This window comes from Diplodia corticola (genome assembly GCF_001883845.1).
Source record: "Diplodia corticola strain CBS 112549 chromosome Unknown scaffold2, whole genome shotgun sequence".
Classification (NCBI taxonomy): Eukaryota; Fungi; Ascomycota; class Dothideomycetes; order Botryosphaeriales; family Botryosphaeriaceae; genus Diplodia; species Diplodia corticola.
In genome coordinates this window covers 365,532-389,881 of record NW_017971481.1, presented here as the reverse complement: position 1 = coordinate 389,881, position 24,350 = coordinate 365,532, and the positions used below count along the sequence as shown (strand labels likewise).

Below are 24,350 nucleotides of genomic sequence, written 5' to 3'. Positions count from 1 at the left end.
TTGCTGTGGATCGTCGGTGGTAGAAAGGCGGCTGGCGGGGGAGCGTGCTCGGATGGCGGATGTTGGTTGTTGATATGGCCTCGAAAGTTGGTCGGCAGCGATGGCGCGGCGGCTCTTTCGCCATCCGAGCTGTGGCGGCCGGGGGTGTCTTAGTAATGGCTGTAAGTTTCACGTGCCTTCGTGAGTCAGGCAGGCCTCGCCCACACGCCCATCTTCCTAGCGCCTGGGTTACGTTGATCATCGCGGCAATCCGTCAAAAAAGATTACCGCAGTATTGGAAGCAAACTAGCAGATCCGCCGGTTTAATTACGACGCCGTTGAGCATGCATCCCCCCCAGCAGCGACGAGAGGCTCCGACTGTGATGAGGGCGAGGACAGGGGAGCGAGAGTGGTTCGCGGGTCTACCAATCAACAAGACGTCCCCAAAAACTGCAGAGCGTTGCACTTTCAACCAGAGAATTAGCGCTGGGGTCTACTGCTGATTAGTACTAATAGAGCCCACCGCCTGCCCGGACGAGAAATCGAGCGGCCCCCTTGATCTTCGGCTTCTGTCTACCTCTCGGCCCGTGCTGCCAGGAACGCCAGCTCATTTCTCCAGTCGCGCGCCGGCGGTGAGCCGCGGTGCCGCCCAGTCCCCTAAAACAGCTGATTTATCTCCCTCCACCTCTCCACGCTCTCTTCCGCGCCCGTCTTTCGCACTCTGCCCTTCCGCTCGCTCGGAACCCTTCCACTTGTCTATCCGACCCAGCCACCTATAAGAATCAGGTCTCGTCCGACCAACTTTCGTTCACCATGTCCCCAATGGCTCTCGAGAAGGAAGACAAGCAGCGCGACGCCGCCTACAAGGATGCCCTTCACGGCAATTCCGGCCAAGTGCGCGGAGGTACCTGGGCCATGATGAACAAGAAGTCCAACGCTGCCAACGAGGCTGCCGTTGACGAGTACTTCAAGCACTGGGACAACAAGGCCGCTGGCGAGGAAACGCCCGAGGTTCGTGAGGCGCGCAGGAAGGAATATGCCACCCTCACCAGACAGTACGTCGTTCGGTTCTCACGTCACTGGATCCTCTGCTGATCTCATCAAGCTACTACAACCTCGCAACCGACTTCTACGAGATGGGCTGGGCTCAGTCGTTCCACTTCTGCCGCTTCGCCTACGGCGAGCCCTTCAAGCAAGCTCTTGCCCGCCACGAGCACTACCTCGCTCACGTCATGGGCCTTCGGGATAACATGAACGTTCTCGATGTTGGTTGCGGTGTTGGTGGCCCGGCCCGCGAGATCTGCAAGTTCTCTGGTGCCAACATCACCGGTCTCAACAACAACGACTACCAGATTGATCGTGCCACCTGGTACGCGCAGAAGGAGGGTCTCTCGGACAAGCTGAAATATGTCAAGGGTGACTTCATGGTACGCTAGAATAGTCGACAGGTCCAGCAGCGTGCGCTAACCATTTCTTCACAGCAAATGTCGTTCGAGGACAACAGCTTCGATGCTGTCTATGCCATTGAGGCCACCGTCCACGCTCCTTCGCTCGAGGGCATCTACTCGGAGATCTTCCGTGTCCTGAAGCCCGGTGGTGTCTTCGGTGTGTACGAGTGGCTCATGACCGACAAGTACGACAACGACAACCCGCACCACCGCGAGATCCGTCTGGGCATCGAGCTCGGCGACGGTATTTCCAACATGGAGAAGATCGAGGTTGCTCTCGAGGCCATGAAGAAGGCTGGCTTCGAGCTGGAGCTTCATGAGGATCTCGCTGACCGCGACGACCCCCGCCCGTGGTACTGGCCGCTCTCCGGTGACTTCAAGCAGATGGGCTCCGTCTGGGAGTTTGTCACCATTTTCAGGATGCACAAGATTGGCCGCACCATGGCGCACAAGTTCTGCGGTGGCCTGGAGTGGCTCGGTCTGGCGCCGAAGGGCACGCAGAAGACTGCGGACAGCCTGGCCGTTGCCGGTGACTGCCTTGTCGCCGGTGGCAGGGAGAAGCTGTTCACGCCCATGTATCTGATGGTCGGCCGCAAGCCCCAGGCATAGACGGGGTCGGGGCAAAGCGAAGGGAAAAGGGTGGAGCGGGCCGTCTGGGCCTTATCTTGCGGTGCACTGCGCACCAGTCCCTGTATTTGCATGGCCGCATTTCGCTTCTCGATGCTACTGTACGCGTAGATGGATTTTTCTGTTACGGCCTGGGCTGGGCCTTACATAGTTGCACTGCAGCCTCTAATATTGAACGTCAGTTACGCAATGTCAGTTGGAGATGATTGTTGATGCGGCGTGGTGCTGGGCGTGCAATCAGGGCGGGCCTGAGTAAGCTATCGGAATCGCCTCAACAGCTCCGAAAATGGCGGGAGCGCGTCGGAACCGCGCTCGGCCACGCCGCAGCGCGCGAGGAAGCGCTGAGGGCCTGGCAGAGCCCCCGACGCACCGCGCAGACAGCCTGGGCGCCTGCCGAGCGGCGGGCTGCGGTGCAGCAGGCTGCAATGGCGCAGTGGGCGGCGACAGTGTTGGCGGGGCGGCTCAACGCGGCAGTGGGCGCGCGTGGTCGGAGAGCCGGCCTGCCGGGTTGAGTTGTTGCATCGCGGAAATCTTCGCCGCGCACCCAACAACTCGAGCTGATCTCTCTTCCTCGACCACCACCCCCCAGCCGCCTCATCGCTCCACGGCTCCCTCCCTCCTTCCTCTTCCCCTTCCTGCTCAGCCATGTCCGCCGCAAGGCTATTCCGCCCCGCCTCCCGCCTGCTGGCGGCATCGCGGCCCACCACCGTTCGCTCCGCCTTCCGCCCCCAGGCCGCTTTCCCTGCCCTGCGCAGCTATGCCACCCCCAGCGGAGCCAAGGAGATGACCGTCCGTGAGGCTCTCAACGAGGCTATGGTTGAGGAGATGGAGAGGAACGAGAAGGTCTTCGTCATGGGCGAGGAGGTTGCGCAGTACAACGGAGCGTGAGTGCCCGCCTGCGCTTATGCGCTCCCGACCAGGCTCGAGTACACGCATTGGCCGCGCTCCGGGCCTTTCTGGGGCGCGGGAATCGGTACCCAGTCCATTGACCAGATGGCGATGCTGACAGAAGCTTCTGCGCCACAGTTACAAGGTCACCAAGGGCCTGCTCGACCGCTTCGGCGAGAAGAGGGTCATTGATACGCCTATCACCGAGTCCGGCTTCTGCGGTCTGACCGTCGGCGCTGCTCTCGCTGGCCTCCACCCCGTTTGCGAGTTCATGACTTTCAACTTCGCCATGCAGGCCATCGACCAGATCATCAACTCCGCCGCGAAGACCCACTACATGTCCGGCGGCATCCAGCCCTGCAACATCACCTTCCGTGGCCCCAACGGCTTCGCCGCCGGTGTCGCCGCCCAGCACTCGCAGGACTACTCCGCTTGGTACGGCAGCATTCCCGGTCTCAAGGTCGTTGCGCCCTACAGCGCGGAGGATGCCAAGGGCCTCTTGAAGGCTGCTATCCGTGATCCCAACCCGGTTGTCGTTCTCGAGAACGAGTAGGTTGACCATATTTTGCGTGCAATTTTCAATGGCTAAAGTTCGCCAGGCTTCTGTACGGTCTTTCCTTCCCTGTGAGCGAGGAGGTTCAGAAGGATGACTTCGTTCTACCGGTACGAAACCCAGTCCCAGAAGCTCGGCGATCATGTCTAACAGCGAGAACAGTTCGGAAAGGCCAAGATTGAGCGCCCTGGAAAGGATCTCACCATCGTCACCCTCTCCCGCTGCGTCGGCCAGTCGCTGGCTGCTGCTGAGCAGCTGAAGCAGAAGTACGGCGTCGAGGCTGAGGTCCTCAACCTTCGCTCCATCAAGCCCCTCGATGTCGAGGCTATCATCAAGTCGGTCAAGAAGACTGGCCACCTGATGTCGGTCGCCTCCGACTTCCCGTCGTTCGGTGTTGGTGCCGAGATCCTGGCCCTTGCCTGCGAGTACGGCTTCGACTACCTCCAGGCTCCTCCGGTCCGCATCACTGGCGCTGAGGTTCCCACCCCCTACGCGCAGAAGCTTGAGGAGATGGCTTTCCCTACGGAGTCTTTGGTCGTTGACTATGCGGCTAAGCTGCTGAGGGTGTAAAAAGCAGGGAGCCAGTGAACCAACTTATTCCCTTATCTCCTTTTCTTCTGCATGACCAATCTAGAACGTTCTTGGCTGTTAGTTCGGCGGCGCGGGAAAACACTGTATTTCTAGCGTTGCGCGTTTGCGACCCATCCCGACCCTCACCTTTTCATCAAACCCCCGTTTTCCCCTGTACTTAGGATACCTAACTTGAAGCACGTGTGGCGCAAGTGGAAGTGCTTTAGCGGTGACCATCACCCTTTCCGAGCCCCAGACTCGCCCTCAATACTGAAGACGTGCGCTTGCGTTTGCTACTCTCCCGAGCCATCCCGTTTGCTGCAGTCAGAACTATGGATGCAGGCAAACCACCCAAGATTCCGAGCATGCCTCCCTCCAAACACATCACTTGGCCTTCGACAGAGCAATCGATATAAAGTCCCGAGGTGATTTCGTACCTCCCTTATCTTGTGATGCTACCAGCAAGCAATCGCGGTTCTTTTTCTCTCCTTTAAGTCCACGGTCACATTCGTAGACAAGCTTTGCAAAGCGACCCATACGCAAAATCCGCATCGTTTGTTTGCTACTACGCTTCGCCCTCTCTTGCGGTCTTTTCACCCGCATAGTCGTTCATGCTAAGATAGCTTGCTCGTCTTTTCAAACGCTCGTTCCAGTCACCTTCAACACGTCACTACATCGACAGGTTGCTTGCCAACCACGCCAGCAAGCAGCCTAAATCAGCCAATCAGACCTTCCCCCTTCAGAGATCTAGCACAAGTCACTGGCCGCTTCACCACAGTCCGCGACGTACAGACCCGCCAGTCAGTCAGTCAGTCGGCCAGTTTCACAGAAAAAGGAGAGGAAAAAGAAAGGAAGAAAAAACCCCTTGGCACACCATGTGCTTCGTCATCGTCGGCTGCTGGCCCTGCGGCCACATGAAGCCTATGCGCACCCGCTTCTGCGACCAAGCCGACAAGCTCCACACAGAGGAGACATCATCATCATCATCATCACCACCCCTACCGGAATCACCAACGTCGCCACAGCAGCAGCAGCAGCAGCAGCAGCAGCAGCAACCGCCGCCACACAGAAACTCAGAACCCTTTCCTCCTTCTCAGCATCACCACCATCACCACCACCACCACCACCACCACCATCCCCCATCCTCAACCGCCGGGCCGGCGGCCAGCGGCGCATGCACCGCCGCCACGCCCAAGGCGGCCGCCGTGCTGGCGCCCTGCCTCACCGGCGTCAACCAGTACGAGCACGCGCCGACCAAGGCGTGTCCGGTGTGCGGGCGCGACCCCAAGGACGTCCGCGTCCCGTGTCTGCTCGCGAGCGGCGGACAGGCCGGGCGGCGGCAACAGCAGCAGTGGCAGCAGCAGCAGCAGCGACTTCAACTCCAACGGCCAATGTTGTCGTCGTCGTCGTCGTCGTTGTCATCGCCATCATCACAACCGTCACCACCGTCGTCTGCTTTGTCGCCGCCCTTCTCGGCGGCGGTGGCGGCGTCGATGGGGGGAGGGTGTGTGATGAGTGCGGCGACTGGGGTTGGGGGTGTTGGCGATGGTGGTGGTGGTGGTAGTGCCGTGTCCGGCGTGCCGCCGGCGGCGATGGTCATGAAGACGCTTACCGATGAGGAGCTGGCGGCGCATATATTTGGGGATCTTGGGGGTGTGGGGGCAGGGGCGTGTGTGGGGGTGGGCATGGACGCGGGCACGCAGCAGCAGCAGCAGCAGTTGCTGACGCCACCGGTGGAGCTGATGGGTGCTGAGAGCGTCGGTTTCGGAGCGTTCGGCGGGGATGCGTCGCAGGCGGACCTGTTTGGCTGGTTGTGAAAGGGGGGCGGTCTGAGGTGTGTTTTTTTCTTCTGTGTGCTCCAGTTTCGAACGTGTATTTTACCTTCAGCTGAGGACTAAGAGATAAGAACTGAGCCTGTCGGCTCGGTACAAGGGCCAACTGATAGTGGGGAAGACAGCGCCATGGTATGCGTGTTCCTAAGTGCTGGGAAGCAACCATTGCAACAAGAGCAGCCCACAGCGCCGTACATGTAAGCTATACTTTTGCTTTCGAAAGTCAGTTATGACAGCACCATGGTGCTTTATTTGCGACTCAAACATTTTCTCCGTCAGCCTTTGTAGTAAGCAGCTATCATTCTCGAGCTGCGTTCTTATAAAACTTGACTTTCCTGTCTGACGTCTATGCCAAATCATCCAATGTTTCGCTCTCTTGCTCTTTAACGCCACGAAGAAAATGTGTAGAGGTGAAACGGATCCCAGACCATTTTTTTTTTCTCCTGACCTCTTGGTTCCGCCTTGCGCCTTGGGCCTCAGGTCTCACATGCCAGTCATTATATTTAGGCTGAAGTCTTCGCTTTCGCAGCCTCCGCAGCCAGGCGGTCGTGCTCGTCGATGTCCCTGCAACCAGCGAGTCAGTCAAGCGGCGGGCCTGGCAGGATGAGGAGCGACCTACATGGCCTCCCACGGGTAGTTGATCCAGACATCGCCGACGGTCTGGGCGGCGATGTAGTTGCCGCCGTCCATCAGGGTCTTGGGCAGGGTGCCCTTCTTGGTCTTGTCCTTGTTGTGCAGGACGAAGATGGAGAAAGTCGTCTTCTCGCCGGAGCGGCCGAGCTTCTGGGTGGCCAGCTCGACGTCCTTCTCGAGTTCGCGCACGGCATACTCGAGCGTGGTGCGGGTGTCGTCGACCTCGTCGACGATCAGCACATGCTTGCCAATCAGGTTGGCCATCTCGAGCGACGACAGGTCCAGCCACTGGGTGCGGGTGACCTTGGTGCCGGGGGCCTCGACCTCGCTGTCGGTGCCGAGCGACTCGTAGAGCGACAGGCCGATGGCCTGGATGGGGATGTTGGGGCTGCCGGGCTTCTTGAGGAAGGAGCGCAGGATGCGCGCGGGCACGTAACCGCCGCCGCCGATGGCGATCATGAGGTTGGGCTTGAATTCATTGAGGATCGTGTCTGCCGACTTCTGGCACAGCTTGTGGACCTAGAAAGCACCCAACCCGTCGTCAGCGCCTGCGCTCTCGAGACTTGTACTCGGCCGTTTTCGCCATTGACCTGCGCCCTGGCCCGAGACGAAAACGACGCGGCGGAAGAGCGCGAGCAGCGCAGAAGGCAGGGTGCGGTCCGTCGTGGCGCTGCTTTTCTCTGCGCGCCGCGCTGGCTATGACGCACCGCGTGGGCAAAAGAGCGGCGGGGCGGCACACGAGACGGACAGACAACTGACCTCGTTGTAGGTAACGTAGATCTTCTCAACCATGGTGGGCAGCGGATTCGAGAGGCAGCGAAGCGGGGGGGCAGTTTTTCTGTTGTACAGGCAGAAAATAAAAATGTAGTCGGCCGGCGCTGTTACTTTACTGGTGGAAGCGCACGAGGGGCACGGACATGGATTCTCGCAGCCAAATCCCCACTCTGGCGGCCGGCCCCGATCACAGCCAAGCCTCCCTTCGGCCAATTCCAACCCCCAACCCTCCGGAACCTTCGCCCTCCGCCCGCCCTCTGATTGGCTGCCCAGCTTCCACCGCCCGGCCGAACAGAAGCCCATCGCTTGGCTCCCGTCTGCTGGCTGGACTGACGGCGTTTGCTGCCTGGCTTCTGAAGCGCTGAAGCACCTGGCTGGCCGCCCTCGCTCACAGCGGGTCGTCTACAGGCACCCGCTCCGGCAGCTGCAGATGCGGATCAAAGCACCACACGGCACAGTAGCCGCGCCGAATCAGCACCAACAGGTGCTCGTTCCCCAGCAGAGTCTCGTCTCCCGGCATGCCACTGTGCTCCAGCGCCATGTCGTCGGGGATGTCCATGATCCCGTGGTGAATCCCCCGTCGCTCCAGCGTCTGATACGTCTGCGGGCCCCAGGTGCTGTCTTTCGTGCGAGCTTCCTCGTCAGTAACGGCTGGCGGCATGTACAGCATGACGTCTTTCCAAAGACAGATTGTGAACTTGTCGAAAGGCATCTTCCTGAAGTACTCATTGCGGAACGCTCCAAGAGCGTCGTTGGATGTCTTGATGGAGATTTGGTTCAGCTCGTTGTCGAAGACGATGGTGGTCATGGTGCGTGCGAAGACGGGTTCCTCACGGTACCCAAATGGTCGGACCGGGGTTTTGATGTGGTACAAGCGGCCTTCGTAGTCCATCGGTCGTATATCCGCCGTCCGCAGCGAGTACACCGACACACTTTCCCTGTGTTCATACCTTCCCAGAAGGACTCCCTCGAACGACCAACGTTCGAACGAAAGCCAATTCTTGGTCTCTTTGCGAAGACAGAAGAACCACACCACTGAGCGGGTGCGTTCGTCGATGACGACGCATTTGGGCATGTACTGGCTGTGACGAGTGTCAGTACGGGCGGCCGTGGGAATCACGCTCTGGCTTCACTGACTAAGGCCGGCCCTCGTCGACGAGGCGGACTCGATTGATCTCAAACGAACGCGTGCGTCTTTCAACAGCATTCCAAAGATGGATGTTCAAGCGGGTGCTCCAGGAGGGATTGCGAGATTCGGAGGCCACGAGGACCGTCCGGCCCTGGGCAGCAAACACGTCCAAGTTCTGGTTGTGGAGTGTGAAATGAGTTCGTTCCTTTGTCTGAAGATCATATATGTGGCAAACTCGGGAGAACAGTGTGAAGAAGGCAACAAGACTCTCGGTCAATTTCATGGCGCCGATCTGCTCGCGGGCATCTGTCATGATGGAGTGATGCTCCCCAGTCCGAAAGTTGAACGCCTCAATTCTCCTCAGCACCTTCCACGCAAGCGTGTCCTGGGCGAAGTCGGCTTCCGGGAACTCACCGCGGTCGGGAGCAGTCAGCTTGACGTTCCAGGTGCCGTAGTAGAAGGTGCCGTGGTAGGGGCGGCCTTCGCGGAAGCGCTTCACGTGGTCCGCCTTCCACTTCTGCACCGTCAGCCGATTGCTATACAACCCGGCCGCCTCGCCGGCCAGTCTGCGGTCGTCGTCGGAGTACCAGCTGTCAATGGCGCAGCCGGTCACGTGGGACGAGGACAGCTGGCGCTGCCATTGACGGCTCACCTGGCCGCGGTCAGCACACTGCACACTGCAGCCGCAGCAGACGGTTTCGGCGCGCATACCCGCTGGTACAGAAAGGGGGCGTGCGGGGGGAGGAAGCGGAAGATGTGGGCGACGAGCTCAACGGGCGAGGCGCCGACGACGTCACAGCGGAAGTCGCGCTGGCGCAGGCGCGCAAGCAGCTCCCTCCACTCGGGCGTGGTGAGGCGGTCGACAATGGCGTCTAATCTAAAACAAGCGTGATCAGTATAGGTCAACGTCTCCCCCACGGCGGGCTTGCGGGCTTGCGGGCGTCTGCATGCGCGAACAGGCCATGCCGCAGGCTCCGCCGCAGGCTCCCTCGGGCATCGCAGCCGCAGGGCGCCAGTGGGCGCGGAGCATGGCTCGACTGCAGGGCTGATCGGCGGCCGCGGGGTCTGGCAACAGGGCGGGCGAGACAGGCTGGATTTGTTTGGGCACGCGTGACGCTGCAGCTGGATAGGCGAGCGAAGACGTGATATGCTTAATTGAACGACAACGTGCTGGGAGAGGGAGGCGGGCACTCACGCCGCTCGGCGCGCGGCCGGGGTGGGCAGCTCAGCAAAGTCGCGGGCCAGGTGCGCCATGCCTGCGCGCGCGCGGGCCCAGACTGGCGGCCGCGGGCTGCGGGCTGCGGGCTGCGGGCGGCGGGCTGCGGGCGGCGGGCGCCTGAGGAGAGACCGGGGAGAGCGGCGACAGGGCGGCAGGGCGGCAGGGCAGCAGGGCGGCAGCGGGCACTCGGGGGCAGGCAGGACGCTCAGGCGGCGTTGAGCAGATGGCGTCAGCTGGGGGGGGCAGTTGTACAGCCGCGAGGTGCACGCTGGGCTGCGCGGTCTGGATCGAGGTGGTTCCCCTGATGCTCGCAGACGCACCTCCACAGTGGAAGCCGCGAAGCTGCTCCTGCTAGCCCGGCCCCGTTCTATCGCAGCTGCCCCGGCCGTCACGCGTCCCACCCAGCACCACCGCAGCCCCCTTTGTCGCAGCAGATGCCCGCCCGAGCCTCCTAGCACCGCGCGACCGCGCCTGCAGACACAGCTCTTGTTGCCGGGACCACTGCCCGCGGGAGCTCCAGGTCCCCGCACATCCCAGCGACCCTTATCCCCTGGGCCCACCACCCGCGCCGACCCTGCGAGTCCGCGACTCCAGCCAACCGACAGACCTGCCCGTCCCGGCCATCGCGCCCTCGAACACGCGCGCCGCCGTCCGTCCGCACTCGCTCCAGCTGCCCGCCCGCGACCACCGCCGCGCCCCAGCGCACCCGCCTGCGCCAGCCCATTGGCAGCCGCCCTCGGCACCGCCGTCTGCCCGCGCTGTCCGCCGTAGGATGCCGTGAGCTGTCCGCGCGCTGTCGACGTCGTCATTCTTAGAAGAGTGCTGGCCGATGAAGCAGACAGGCTCGAGGACGCCGCGCAGCTTTATACGTGTTTGCTGCGAGCTGGCCCGCCCATCCAACGCCTCGACGCACCCCGGCACCCTCTGAAATCCCTGCGACAGCTATCGCCACGATGGCTTCCGGCGCCGAATCCGTCAGGCGCAGCCCGTTCGCCGCCGATACCCTCGCGCCAGGTATGCACAAGACAATACCGATCCTCCCGTCGTCGTCAGCCGCCTCCTCGTTGACCCCTCCGGTCCCCGCAGGAGACCCAATGGACGTCACGCCCTCGAACTCGACGTCCGCGGCTCCCCCGTCACAGCCCAGCCCGGCCCTGGACCGCAACGGTGGGAACCAGTCGGAGCCGGACAACAGCAGCCAGAGCAGCAACCAACAGCAGAACAGCACCGGCGGAGCGCCCACGTCCAACGCGACTGCGGCCGCGGCAAACAACACCACCAACGGGAACACTAGCGCCGGTAGCAGCAATGGCCCGGGCATCGGTGCGGCCGCGGCAGCGCAGCAGCCCAAGGTTGTACAAACTGCCTTCATCCACAAGCTCTACAAGTATGTGAATCAAACGTCGTTGGCTGAGACAGGGGCCGGAACTGACTCGGCTCAGCATGCTCGAAGACCAGTCAATCCAGCATTTGATATCGTGGTCCAGCACCAACGAAAGTTTTGTCATGTCGCCGTCGAATGAATTCTCAAAAGTTCTTTCGTACGTCTCCGATTGGGCCGGCTGCTGGCTTGGCCAGTGCTAATGCCATTGACAGTTCTTACTTCAAACACACCAATATTTCATCATTTGTGCGACAGTTGAACATGTACGGTTTTCACAAAGGTCCGTCCCACGCCCCCGCTCTGCCGATTGCCCGCTGATCCGATGCAGTGAGCGACGTTTTCCACACCGGCTCCCCCGATTCTCCCCTTTGGGAGTTCAAGCACGGCAATGGCAACTTTAAGCGAGGGGATCTCGTTGGCCTGAGGGAGATCAAGCGGCGAGCCTCGCGGCATGCTCTCATACACCGTGATTCCTTTTCTACTGGCCCCAAAACAGCAGCTCCGTCCTCGGGCGCTCCTGTAGAGCCCATGCCTGATCCCGTAGAGTCTCGGCTGCAAATGCTCGAGCACAGCCTCTACGATATGCATGCTCGGCTCGCACGGACCGAAGATAGTTATGCATACGTCAATCAAAGATGCAACGTGCTCACGGAAAGCCTGATGCGCTGCCACCAGGTTTGTCAATCTGATCCCGCCCCTCAATGCTCCTGTACTTACCCACAGCCACAGTGGAATTATGAGCTCTCCAATTGCATAAAGGCCATGGTCCCTGACCCGGAGCATCAGATACATAAGGATGGTATGTTTCCTCACTCATAACAAAGACGGCATACCCAAACTGACTCATCCAAGTAACCATGATGCAAAATGAGATTGCAAGACAGTCGGACATTTTCCGATCGATGGACGAACAGCAAGAAAACATTCAGTCCGCCCGCTCCCAGTATTTCTCCAACTTGCAGAGCGACAGCATGGCGCCAGCATCCCCCCGGCAGATGCCTCAGAACGACCAGCGAAGGCCATCGTTAGCAGATGTCGGGCGACCGGGGTCTTACAGGGGCCCGCAAACCGCCGTGCCTCCCCACCTGCAGGTCGTGTCGCCCAGGAGGTATGGCTCGATCACCCAAGGCAACTATTCGCCATCGTCGTTGCGGCCACCGGTTCAGCAGGCGCCGCCGCCGCCGCCGCCCCAGATCCAGCATCCACTTGCCAATGTTGATTCCAATTCACCACCACCCAACCTCTCCCGGAGGCATACTTCTGCGGATATTCGATTACATGGCTGGGTGCCGCCTCCGCCGCCGCCGCCATCTCACTCACCATACGCGTCTGGTCACAATTCCACACCATGGCCTTCGTCACCACACAGGGCTCCCCTCGGTGGCGATGAGCAACTTAGGAACGCCTTGGCCCAATATGAAATAACGCGCGGTCCCAGGCAACATCCAGGTTCACGAAACGCAACGCCTCCACCTAACGAACCCAGTTCGACACTGAATCCCGACGCTGGGTGGACTCTCCCAGGGGCGCGTTTTCCGTTCCGCGGCATCGACACACCGGGTCCTCCGACCAGACGATCGAGCATGGCATCGAACGTGCATTCACTGTTGAACCCGGCGGAAACCGCAGAACGGCCGGACGAGGACGAGCCGCAAGGCGATCTGAAGCGGAAGAGGCTCCTATGAATGAAGCTCGGTCTCTTCGTTTCTTCTCATTTCTTTATCCATCCCGAATCGAGATTTTCGGGAATTTTCCAGGTCCACGATAGTATTTGAAAGTCGCTTACTCGTTACATTAGCAATCATCCCGGCCACATGCATATGGCCATGTTGATGATGTGCTTCTGAGACGGGCTTCCTGGGCTGGGCTGCTTTGAGTATTTGGGGAAGGATTTCTGGATTCCTCATTTGATCCTCGCGCCATAGTCGCAGGTCAATTTCTTTTTTTTTTTCTTTGGGCAATCGAGCGGTCGAGAGGCCCTGTGGGTGTCATATTCTGTAGTTTGAAGGCCGAGTATTCTCGTTACACCATTAGGGCGGCATTTACCTTCATTGATTCCTATCCATATCAAAGAAGGTATGGCATGGACGACAGCCACGAAAATAGCATTGGGGTTGTACTTATGGGAAATAGGATCACCAAGATGATCAGATGCGTGTGGGTCTGTAAACTGAGTTGACGAGAGAATACTCCTGCCGTCACTGCTTGCTTTTGTTTCTTACCTTGAGGACTGAACCGGGCTGTACGCTTGTCATTGGCTTCTCTACGGGTTTGTGCCACGTTGAAACAATAGGAAAGTCAATGGCACATTCTCATTCCCTTATTTTTATTTTTATTTTTCTTGGGATGGGAGGAAGGGGGTTCATGCAGCATGTGCGGGGGAGCTGGAGAGTCAAGTGGAAAGCGATCAAAGCCGCGGTTAAGAGTGGAGGCTGCCAGTGTGGCATGAAGAGAAGAGAGAAATGTTTTCTCCTTCTGCATGTATACTGCCTTGTTCAAAATTAAGCACTCTTGGTTTTCTGTCGCTCAAGAATAGTGCCAGTGAAGACTGGTGTAATGATTTGTAGCACATGCTCTACCGGGAACGCGGGCATGCTTGATGTTGCGTTACGAAACCTGAGCTATTGTAGGACTCTTAAGACCCTGATATTTAGCTCTCATTCCTCTTATAGGATGAATGTCAATGGGCAACGCGCTCTCCTATTCTTTATATCTTAAAACTCCAAGTGACGACGGGGATGCTCCTTTCATCTTAATTCCAACATCTAGACGTGTGTATCTCCATTTGAGAGTTCCATGTAAGGACGGACATTGTATCCAGGTTATTAGCAGTGTACTCTAAGACTTCAGATGACAACACTAGCTCAGTAAAACGTTTGAGTGCGGCGGTCGAGGTTGTTCTATTGGAGTAAACTACGCAAGCTACAGTGATTAAAATCCACCTCGCGCTTCTTGACTAACCATTCCGCGCGCCGCCTACTTCCTTCAAACGCAGGTTTTACCGACACCCGTGGCATAAGAGAGAAGACTCGGAATCGTCGTGACAAGGGACATGACAAGGACCAAAAAGACACTACTAAATGAACACGGTCCCCTTTCGCGCCTGGAGATCATGGTGCAAGTCCCAACCACGCTAAATTCGCAAGCCGGCCGACTCATAACAGATAGATGGGAGATGTGGTTGAAAGCAAGCCATAGTGAAGTCTTTTCGAAAGACCCACGCGCACGCAGAAGAACGGGGAGAGGATAGAGAAAAGAAAAATACAAACGAAAGCCAGTCCATGGCAGTGGGTCGCAGACGCACGATCGAGCTGTAAATTTTTTTTTCCTCCTGGTACTTTCCCTTTTCTTTCTGGAGTGGCGACGACAAAGCATCAACTATGGGGATCTGGGCGAGGAGGCTACAAGAGTTCGTGTTGCCTCATGCTGTGACAATCTCTGTTTGGAGTGGGGTGAATCGATCAAAAACTCGAGCTGTCAACCTGAACTCCTATCCCGTCCCGAAAACCTAGCCTTACTCGGGAGCATGGGGGCGACAGGTGAGTTTCTCGATCCGGGGGAGATGGCGACCCTCCTCGTCCGGCGGAACACTGCCTGCGCTTTGTTGTCAATCTGGATAACGATGTGTTGGCCCCCGCCCCGAGCAGGGGAGTTAGCAATCTTTGGAAGTGAAAAGGTTTTCCTTGAATCCATGTCCGGACGACCTGTGGTCGCCGACATGCAGTTTCCAGCCACACCTTAGATGATCGACTTGGGCGACTTGGCGTTGCCAATGTCGACGATGTCGTCGATGTGGTTGCACATGGCGACGAAGAGGTCGAAGAACATCTTGCCGCCCATCTCCATCTCCTGCTGCATAGTGCCGCTGCGTTTGAAGGTGCGGCGGCTGCGGATGATCAGCGCCAGGTAGTGGGCGCGCAACCGCGAGTCCGTGTCGGGCGTGTGGGCGTAGGCGTAGCGGGCCGAGCGCAGCACGGTGCCGACGTCGATGCCCGACTGCAGGCCCTGCTTGCGCAGCGCCAGCCGCTTGAGCTCAGCCAGCCCGTACCGCTCAGCCGCGCAGTACACCACCGTGTCCCGCAGGAGCACGGCGCCTTCGCCCGCGTGAAACATGGTCGCCATGCTGTTGCTGGCGCCCTGCTGCATCCCTTCGGCATTTCCTCCTCCTCGGCCGCCGTTGGTGTTGTTTTGTGGATTGTTCAGGTCCGGTGTTGTCTGGGTTGAGGGGACCACCTCGGCGCCCTCGAGCATCCAGGAGCCGCGCCGCTTGTCGTGGAGCAGGCGGGGCGTGTAGTCTCCCTTGTACAGGTACTCGAGCACGCACGAGAAGATCTCGGGCTCCTCGTCGGGCAGGATGATGCGCTTGTTGGGCGACGCATCGAGGAACTGGCCCTGCAGCGCCGCCTGGAAGAACGGCGAGTGGCACAGCACGTCCTCGTGCGCTGCGAAGAGCCGTTGGTCGCGGCCGATGACCACGGTGATGATGGCGCTTGTGAGCTTGGGCGAACCGCTGGCGGCGAACGAGTCAGCAACGGGAGCCACACGGGGAGCCTGGGCAGCAATGAATGGGGATCGACATACCTGCCCACCGACCTCGGGCTCTCCAGCTTCTCGAGCATCCTCTGCTTGGTCTCTTCGCGAAACGATCTCTTCGGCTGCTGCTTGCTGACCTTGCTCACGCGGTCCTTCGTCCCCTGGGAAGAAGTGAACGACCGTTTGAACATGTTGGGAAGCACCGAAGAGAAAGACCGTTTGAAACGAGAGACGGTGGACTTGGGAACAGAAACGACCGGGGCGACAGACAATCGAAAAGAGCGTGGGAGATTAGTTCGACGCTTCACACCGCCGTCGGGACAGGCATGCGCAGCCGTGGTTGGCAATGGTGGCAAGCTCCAGAAGCGATGACTTCGGACGAAAAGGTCGCTCTGCCAAGATCGGGGAGATCCAGCGGGAGTTGAGGAGCTTGAGGGCTGCGGGTGAAGACGTGGAGAGGAAAGCGACGGGAGCCGGGGGGCCAGGCAGAGATAAATAAGCGCTGGCTAGCTGTTGCTGCCAGCCGCCAAGCGGGAAGGCCTGGGGCTGGCGATGCAATTGGGCGGAATTTGTATAGGGCTGGGCAGAGTCGGGCTGGCAGGCGTTTGCCTATTCGCGTGGTACCAGCGCACGCCGGCAGCTGCGCCCACACTCGCGGCAGGGATGCGAGGATCAAGTTGCTGCCATTGGCAGGGATGACGTACAGCCCCCAGCCTCGCGATAAGACGGCATGCGAAGGCGGGCGAGAGAGGAAAGCGACGACTCATGAGAGTCAGCGCGAGACGCGTCCGGCGGCACGCGTCGGCCGGACGCGGTAGCATGTGCTGCCTGGGCGGCGATTTGGGCGGTTTGGGTTCGTGGCTGCAAGGGAGGCCGACGCCAACGCGCGCCGGGGGACGCGGTATCACGCGCAATCATGTGCCAGGGCGGCACAGTCACCAGTCAAGGAGTAGCCGGTGCCGCGAGAGGGGAAGCCGCGAAGCCGCAGCTGGGCGGCACGGCAGCCTTGGCCGCGTCAGGGGCAGGCACAGGAAGGCACAGGCCGGCAGGCCCGCTGACCATCACACGGCCCAGCCCGCACCGTCAACGTCACACTGGCACGACACCTGCAGCACCCCTCCAAATTTCTGCTCAAAACAACGGATCCATTGCTATGTGGGCTCCAACCTCTCTCATGTTGCCGCCGTCTTTGCCGATCCCTGCGCCCGCTCGCTCCCAAAGTCCCGAAGCCAAAAACCCCGTCTTTTCTCCCAATGATATCAACAACCAAAGAATCAAGCTCCACTGTGCCTGCATGTCCCAAGGGGCCGTGCCTCTACGTCCAATTCCCTATGTACAGCCCGTCCGACGCCCCCTCGTCCATGCAGCCACGCTGTTGTCTTAATCGAAATCGAGGCGTTGAGAAGAATAGTACTGACGCCAGAGAAGAGAGAACTGTTTCTTGCAATACAAAGCATAATCAAGTCCAGAACGAACGCCAGTGCACCATGGATGCTGATATGCCCAAACTCGTCCATGCAGTCATGTAGTCGAGTCCTGGTAACGCGCCTGTCAAAATCTTGTCGAGGTCACGGCCTGCCTCCCTGCCCCTAAGCGTCAGCTCCCGGTTGGCGGCAGATAGCTCCGGTCGGCCCGGATGGATTGTCGCAGCATTGGCTGTTTTCCAGGTCTCTTTGCCTAGAAGAGAAATAAAACCAGCTTGTGCACACTTGGCTTGGTCTACCTCAAGTCCTGGTGCTGTTCGACCAGCCACTCCAAGACACTTTCGTAACAAAGGACAAACTGGCGTAGGCTTTGCACCATGCTCAGTCTCTGGTGCCTGAAGGTCTCAACCGTCTTCTCGATCAGATCGATGTCGTCTCGGCCAAGCCATGCACCATCGAGCCCCTCATCTGTGGTTGCGTCTCCGGACTTGAAGAACGGATTGTCCTTGCCCTTCGTCGTCGAGCTCTTGTCGACATCCATAGGGGACGCCTGGCGCCGCGATCGCGAGCTCCTCTGCCGTTTGAGCATGTCGATAACACTATCAACCGTGCAGAACGTACCGGTGCGACCACAGCCAGCACTGCAGTGAACAAGCACCGGATGGCTGCTCAACGGGTCGGGTTCATCAGCAGAACCGCTCTGCGTCTGCCGGACAACAGCGTCGCACTGCTCCACGAGGCCAAGAAGATGGGCTGGGTGTGCTGGCGCTCCAAAATCAGGCCAGTTGGAATATTGAAGTTGGGTGATCTCCCGCATCCTTGCGAAGGGAAGCTCCGTGTTCGACAAGGTGAACTTGCGGACTATGACATAGGGCTGGTCAGAGCTGGACGAGGTTTGGGGGTCAGGCGATGGGAAGTAGTCCATAGACTGCGAAGACGCCCCTGATCCTCGCGAAGAGCCTCCTAATACTTCTGAAGAGCGGTCGTCTGTGCCTCTCGCATGGTGACGCCTGATGGCTCCTGGCTCCAAGGATGCGCGATGCTCGGTGTGGAAGTTCAATCTGTAAGCTCCGTACTGTTGGCCATCCCAGTAGTTGTGCGCTTTGATTTGACCGCCCTCTTTCTCGGCTGTCAACATGACGATTACACGAACATCCTGTTGCCAGACAACACTCCAAAAGTCTGCGAATGTTACTGGAATCGGTCCCTGAGTCGCAATATACCGCTTGTTCGACCATGGTGGCTGGACATAATTGGCGTTGAAATAATCGCAGCCTTCGGATGGAACGCCCTCCAACTTGACCCGGCTATGCTCGAAGGGCCAGATGTTGTTGTACCGGTTTTTGGTTCCCTTCTCGATACCTGCGATCTTGACGCTTTTCGGTGCCTCAGGCCCAGGTTCACCATAGACAACTTTGCCTGACAAGGCTTCCTGCATCCGTTTCTGCTCACGCTTCTCGATTTGCAAAAACTTGTCGGAGACTGAAGCCCCTTTGTCTTTTTCGTCGGCTGCGTGTTTCAGCCATCCGGGCAGCTGACGCTCGGTGTTGGTGTTGATTCTTTGCGGTCGCTTTACAGGCATCTGTCCAACACCGCCGATCAGGTCCATGTTTTGCCGGATATTGCCAAAGAAGGGATTTGCTGCGTTCTGGGTTGCAGGCATAGGGCAACCACCCACGACGGGGGCCGGTCCTGGCATATCATCCAGCTTCAGGCTCGGCTTCTGGCTGGCACTGCTTGCTGACGGCCCGGCACCCTTCGTTACGAAAGTTGGGAATTTGGTTGCAAACTCTTTGATGCCGCCGCGTATTATGTATGAGGGGCCGTTCCAGCCCTCATTGGCAAACTTCTTGAGCGTGTTGACACAACTTGTGGCATCCTTTAGCTGAGATGAGTCTGCATCATAGACGACGATGTATCTACAACTCCTCCAATTCTCGAACTTCTTGCGTTGGCTCTCGAGGCTAAACGTTTCTGCTAATTTTTCCACGTTGAACGACACTCTCTTCAAAAGGGTTGTGGGGATGCAGAGATTCAGAGCATCGCGTATCCTGAAAAGCGCATACTGCGTGGAAACGCGGAGGTCGAGCAGGAGGATCTCTTCTTCCGAAGACTCCAGGAGAGTGACGACATGCTGCGGGGTCACCATGACCGGGCCCTGTTTGGGCACTGCGGATTCAATGTCGAGGTTTGCTGGTAAGGTCTCGGCGCGCGTGTGTGTTGACGCATTCGCTGACATTTTGGAAGGCAGCATTGAGAGCCTGTCGATGGCCGGGTCGGCGAATTTTGGAGGCTGATCGCTGTCCGAAGAGTCGGGGTAGGCGCCTGGAGACAGCCGGCGTGGGCGGGCTGGAAAGCCGGATGCATCAGACGAAAGCATGCGCTTGGGGGACCGTGGCTTCTCTGGGATTAAAAACGAGCCGCTGGAGTCGCTGCTCCGGGGAGAGACGGGGGTGACGTTTTGATGGGTGGTGGGAGAGTCGACATGGCTGGTCGAGCGGGCCGAGGGCGGGTTTGAAAGGCTCATGGGAGACTTTGCAAATGTGAACTGCGACAGGCCGCCGCCGAGGCTAAACTTCCTGCCCTCTTCGGACTGGCGGCGGAATGCTTCGAACTCAGGATTCTGGTCGACAGGTATTACGCGGGGCGAGGCGGCGGCGGCAGAGCGCACATTGGAATTCGGGGGGCTCCAGTTGGCCTTGGCGTGGCGGGCGCCACTGGAGGAGAAGATGTCGGCGGTCGAGTCGAAAGCAAGGCCAAAGTAATTGGGACTGGGGGTGCGGGCGTCCTGGGCAATGGGCGAGCGGGTGTCATTAGGGCGGAGGGCGGGCGGCAGCGGCTGGCCGACGGAGGCGGGCGTCCTGGCAGTGGTGGCTCGTGAGGAAGCGGGCCTCTGCTGGGAATGCGGATGGTGCTCCCAGGCACAGGGAGTGTGCGACGGGGTGGCGGCGCTGGTGGTCATGGTGGGCGAGAATGCGACGCGCTCACAGCCGCGACAGGAGATGGCGCTTGGTGGTGGGCATCAAACGCGGGCGATCGGGTGGAGGGCGGGCACAGCGGTCATAGCGATCTTAAGACGAGGGTTGCGCGCGTGAGGTTGCGGGCGTGGAAGGGAGGACGGCGAGGATGGAGGACGAGCCACGCATTACATCATCGCGGCAAACGCCTCGCTGACTCGGGCGGCGGAGCAGGCCACTTTGAAACACACAATGGCGCTGCACGGAGCGGCGGGCTGGAAATTTCTCGCAGCGCTCAGGACAGCGGGGGCAGACAGGCGCGGTGATGCGCTGGAAGTGGAGCGCGTCGGGCTGCGTGTGCTGGTGGGAGAGGAGGGCGAGGAGGCCGCGAGCTTGACGCAGGGTAGTGAAAGGCGCCAAACAACGTGAGAAATCCTTAGGCGCCCCTGGCCCTGTCGGATCAGCGCACAGAGAGGCAGATCGGTCACACTCTCGCCGGCGCCGCCGCCGCCCCAATATACTCCCAAACGCTGCTGCCCTATCTCCGCGAACGGCGGCCGGCCTGCTGCGTTCTAGCCTCCATCCTCAAACCGCCGCCGCCTTTGTCCCTCGCGCGGAAGCGCTCGCGCGCCCGCCGCAGCAGCAGATGCGACTACCGTATCGTGCTGGAGCGGTGGGCCTGCCAGCTGCCTGCGGCCGCAAATCAGCGCCGCCGGTCTCCGCCCACGAGCGAGTCGTGCCGCGTTCTCGACCGTCTGCACCGGCAATTGGGCCCGCGCGCGCCCGGTCCACCGGTGTGGACGGCCATAAGCAAACCTGATTTCTGCTCTTTCGCCATGCCACCGCTGCGAATGCCATGCGCGCCGCCCAGGGTCAGGGTCCGCGCCCGCGTCCTGCCCGCGTCCTGCCCGCGTCCTGCCCGCGTCCTGCCCCAACAGGCCGGCGATGGCGCAACTGCCACGCTGCCAGAAAAGCGCTCGTGGCTCCGCGACCCTGAGGCCCTGTGGGCGGCGGCACGAGGGTGCGGTGGCCTGCTGATCGCCGCGCCGCTGGTGGTGTGCACCCCTGGGGCTCAACTCTGGACCCTTTTTCGCTCGCTTGTGCTGCGCAGGGTGGCAGGGCTGCCAATTGCCCGCCCGCCCGCCCACCGCTCCCATCCCGACCAGATCGCAAAGCCACGGAGCCACGGAGCCACGCCTGCGCCACCCCTCTGTGCCTCTCTCCGCGAAAACACTCGTCGATCGCGTGCGGCGCGCGCCCGGCCTCAACGCGAGTCACGCGCTCTGACGTCGCCTCGCCTGTGCTCTGCAGCACCTGGGCACTCTTTGTCGACCACACCGCGCTGCTGCCCACGCCCCAGCCCCAAGCGCTGCTCCGCCCGCCTCGAAGCGCGCTCAGCCGCAGCCGCTCCTTCGGTCGCCGGCTCTGCGTGTCTGCGTGTCTGCCAGACCTAGCCTTCTTCCTCGCCTGGCCAGCACGTCGCGCCCGCCCACCCGTGACGCGCCCGCCTCGCCCGCACACACACACACACACACACACACACACACACACACACACACACACACACACACACGCGCGACTGTCGGCCGCACTCTGGCCGGCGCTGCGCCGAGCCGCGGACGTTCAAATCTGCCCGTTGAGCATTTCCGCGCAGGAAACGCGTCTCGCCCCGGTGTTGACGTCTGCATGCAGTCGTGAGTATCCCTCCCCCCCTCGTATTGCGCCGCGCCGAGCCGTCCTCGTTTGCATGCAGCCGATGGGCTGCCCTCCAGCCCTACAGAGCCTGGCGGACACGTCAGGTTCGAGCCAGCGCACGTCTTTCGATATGCCAAAGTGTGCGGGCCATGAGAGCTAGGCGTTCACCGGATCCGCTGGCGTTCACCGGATCCGCTTACGTGCAGCCAAGCAACGGCCGCCAGCTAGTCCGGTCAAGGACGAAGACGCTTCTCTTGCTGTGGACTTTCGGCCCTATAGCTTTGTGGCTTCCTCTCAAGCGCCTGACCGATCAACTCATTGTCAACCCCCATCTGCTTGCACGTTATTACTCTGCTTCTGATGGACCATCGGCTGCGGCGGACGAGCGCCTCTGAATAAGTGCTTCGCTCCTACTTTTTGCACCGCTATTGGCATGCTTGGCTCTATCTGCGACCGCGCAGCTGACATGTCAGGCTTGATTAGGTCGTCTGAGAATGTTCATGATACACAATCACTTCCCGAGCCCAGCATGTTGCTTGACCTGCCAAACGAGCTCCTGCTCGAGGTCATCTACGGTCTTGATCCAGGCAGCTTTTCGCAGATAATGCGCGTCTGCAAGGCTCTTCGATCTGCTGCTCTCGGCACCCTGCCACTCAAGCATCAGTTAGAAAAGGTCCCTGGCATCACCGACAGACTCTGCGGCAGCGGCGCGAAGAAACTCCATAAAATCTTCAAACGCCGCACCGTGAAGAACCTCATGCACGGGGTCGAAGCTCTTGCCGACGTCTCTCGTTTTGCTCTGCCTGCTTCAGAGTCCCTGAAACATGGCCTGTTCATGAATTGTAGCTGCAAAACAGACCACTTGCTGATGGCAACAGTGCACACCAAAGACGCTTCGGTCGGCATTCACAGCATCAAGTCTCAATTTCCCATCCTCAAATGTATCCTGTCACCCACAGCTCTGGACCTTGGGCCCCAAGAAGATATTCAATACGAGGTTGTCAAGATGGCTTTCTACGATTCACATGACCGCTCAACAAGATGTCAATGTGTGGACCGGCTTGCTGTGCTTTATCGTTACCGCCTGATAGGGGATGGGCGCGGACCATTTGTGGAGGCGGCTGCGAAACGGTCCAAGGAGATTCTGAAACTCGTGACCTGGATTTTCACCGACTCATTTGACGCAACCATTGAAGAAGTGCGAGACATCAATACAGGAGGAAGCCTTGTGCCAAGAGCCCTGGCAATGGCGGACGATGGCTCTGCAATCATCTCTTATGACATCAATTCGGCCTATACACATGAGTATCGAGACCCTTACCGCATTGAACTGGTTCAACGACGCTCGGACAGGTACTATGGTATGTCTCTTACCACCTACTGCCGAGACCTGACTACTCCCATGTAGCCTGCAAATTTTGACATACTGCAGATCCATTTCCACCCACCAGAGCTTATGATACAAGCTGTAATGCCAACGGCACTCGTGCGCCAAGTGAAATCTCCATCATCAAACGTAGGGTGTGGTTCTTTTATCCCGGAATTCCGACTCCACAGTATGAGATTGACGACTATGGCACCGTGATCTCGATTCAGGTGTCGCAACCGCATTTCTCTTTCATACCAAGACCGGTTACCAGCGCGTCTTTCGGTTTTCCACTTGCCGTCCATCACAAGCACGGACTCAAGGATCCTACAGGCGAAGAATACTGCCTCAACAGCGTACTCCAACTACACATACAGAACGATGCGCGCTCATGTGGCGCTTACATCATCAAAGGCGTACATTTTCCCGACGGTTGTCAATACTACAACCCACTTCAGCGGTACTCTAGCCTGGACCACTTTGCGGTAGCTGAACTTGGCGGCCTTGACATCGATGCGAGTAGGAGCTCATCGCTGGGTCTGATAATGGCAGTCTCGCCCCGCAAACGGCGCATTGCCATTGCTACTTGGAACCGCGTCCAAATATGGGTCGTTCATCCCGATGCCTTTTTCGAACGCCAAACGCACTCTAACGGATGTTTGACGACCGTAAGCGGCGGTGCAAGCTCTAGTGGCAATACTGAGGCCACCCTCGATGATTTGACCATCGCTCCAGTCGACCGTGCCCAGCTAGAAGATCCATACTTGTCGAGTGATAACTCGGACTCGGACGCAAGCACCCCAATCGCAACACATCACAGCACCTCATCCGTTTCAAGCACAATCACCACCTCTTCCGCGGACACATCAGCCTCAAATTTCTCCAACGATGACGGCTTGGACCTGGATGAATGGCCGTGGGTTGACCGGTGTGGTTGGGACTATTACTCATGCTATCCGCGCCGTGAGCTCGGCGGATTGAAAGCCTTTTCTGATAAGGGCCAAAATCTTCCGGAAGAGTGCCAAGTTGTGAGTCTTCAGCCCGTCGAATTGCCGTCCCAGGGCGTGGTCTTGGCTTTGGCGTTCAACGGTGAGGATAATCTATGGGCATGGACAGATCGCGGCCCACTAAGGTGGAATTTTGGTGGGGACTGCGACTCCAAGAGAGAGACACACAAGGCACACTGGGAAGTGAGGGAGATGAACGTCAGGATGTAAGACGGCATACTCTTCGAAGGAAACTAGGCATGGGAGGTCCAACATTGAAAACGGACAACTTCATCGGCCTATGCCTGTTCTGAAGCTTGGAACAAAGTGGCCCAGGCGTGGGCTTAAAAGCA

General features: G+C 59.2%; 9 protein-coding genes across 9 annotated transcripts; 5 read left to right on the top strand and 4 right to left on the bottom strand.

Moving 5' to 3' along the window:
• Positions 1–792: 792 nt before the first annotated feature.
• On the top strand, positions 793–2,036 carry BKCO1_2000128 (sterol 24-c-methyltransferase; the record flags this gene model as incomplete). Its single annotated transcript, XM_020272317.1, has 3 exons — positions 793–1,034; positions 1,085–1,406; positions 1,461–2,036. 3 exons carry the CDS (start codon positions 793–795, stop codon positions 2,034–2,036), a joined length of 1,140 nt encoding a protein of 379 aa, XP_020134952.1.
• A 663-nt stretch (positions 2,037–2,699) lies between these two features.
• Positions 2,700–4,065, top strand: BKCO1_2000127 (pyruvate dehydrogenase e1 component subunit beta; the record flags this gene model as incomplete). Its single annotated transcript, XM_020272316.1, has 4 exons — positions 2,700–2,938; positions 3,081–3,491; positions 3,542–3,605; positions 3,658–4,065. The coding sequence occupies 4 exons, from the start codon at positions 2,700–2,702 to the stop codon at positions 4,063–4,065; spliced, it is 1,122 nt and encodes a 373-aa protein (XP_020134945.1).
• An 875-nt stretch (positions 4,066–4,940) lies between these two features.
• BKCO1_2000126 (uncharacterized protein) lies at positions 4,941–5,882 on the top strand (the record flags this gene model as incomplete). The annotated part of the gene is made up of 1 exon (XM_020272315.1): positions 4,941–5,882. The coding sequence occupies one exon, from the start codon at positions 4,941–4,943 to the stop codon at positions 5,880–5,882; it is 942 nt and encodes a 313-aa protein (XP_020134944.1).
• Positions 5,883–6,400: 518 nt separating this feature from the next.
• On the bottom strand, positions 6,401–7,322 carry BKCO1_2000125 (xanthine phosphoribosyltransferase 1; the record flags this gene model as incomplete). Its single annotated transcript, XM_020272314.1, has 3 exons — positions 6,401–6,461; positions 6,517–7,049; positions 7,290–7,322. The coding sequence occupies 3 exons, from the start codon at positions 7,320–7,322 to the stop codon at positions 6,401–6,403; spliced, it is 627 nt and encodes a 208-aa protein (XP_020134947.1).
• A 370-nt stretch (positions 7,323–7,692) lies between these two features.
• On the bottom strand, positions 7,693–9,687 carry BKCO1_2000124 (f-box domain protein; the record flags this gene model as incomplete). The annotated part of the gene is made up of 4 exons (XM_020272313.1): positions 7,693–8,386; positions 8,442–9,085; positions 9,145–9,310; positions 9,629–9,687. 4 exons carry the CDS (start codon positions 9,685–9,687, stop codon positions 7,693–7,695), a joined length of 1,563 nt encoding a protein of 520 aa, XP_020134946.1.
• A 918-nt stretch (positions 9,688–10,605) lies between these two features.
• Positions 10,606–12,721, top strand: BKCO1_2000123 (flocculation suppression protein; the record flags this gene model as incomplete). Its single annotated transcript, XM_020272312.1, has 6 exons — positions 10,606–11,039; positions 11,095–11,193; positions 11,249–11,316; positions 11,365–11,711; positions 11,766–11,835; positions 11,889–12,721. 6 exons carry the CDS (start codon positions 10,606–10,608, stop codon positions 12,719–12,721), a joined length of 1,851 nt encoding a protein of 616 aa, XP_020134949.1.
• A 2,053-nt stretch (positions 12,722–14,774) lies between these two features.
• On the bottom strand, positions 14,775–15,760 carry BKCO1_2000122 (btb poz-like protein; the record flags this gene model as incomplete). The annotated part of the gene is made up of 2 exons (XM_020272311.1): positions 14,775–15,546; positions 15,618–15,760. 2 exons carry the CDS (start codon positions 15,758–15,760, stop codon positions 14,775–14,777), a joined length of 915 nt encoding a protein of 304 aa, XP_020134948.1.
• Positions 15,761–17,288: 1,528 nt separating this feature from the next.
• On the bottom strand, positions 17,289–19,955 carry BKCO1_2000121 (phosphotyrosine-specific ptp2-like protein; the record flags this gene model as incomplete). Its single annotated transcript, XM_020272310.1, has 1 exon — positions 17,289–19,955. The coding sequence occupies one exon, from the start codon at positions 19,953–19,955 to the stop codon at positions 17,289–17,291; it is 2,667 nt and encodes an 888-aa protein (XP_020134951.1).
• Positions 19,956–22,174: 2,219 nt separating this feature from the next.
• BKCO1_2000120 (f-box domain cyclin-like protein) lies at positions 22,175–24,228 on the top strand (the record flags this gene model as incomplete). The annotated part of the gene is made up of 2 exons (XM_020272309.1): positions 22,175–23,006; positions 23,078–24,228. 2 exons carry the CDS (start codon positions 22,175–22,177, stop codon positions 24,226–24,228), a joined length of 1,983 nt encoding a protein of 660 aa, XP_020134950.1.
• Between the last annotated feature and the right edge of the window lie 122 nt (positions 24,229–24,350).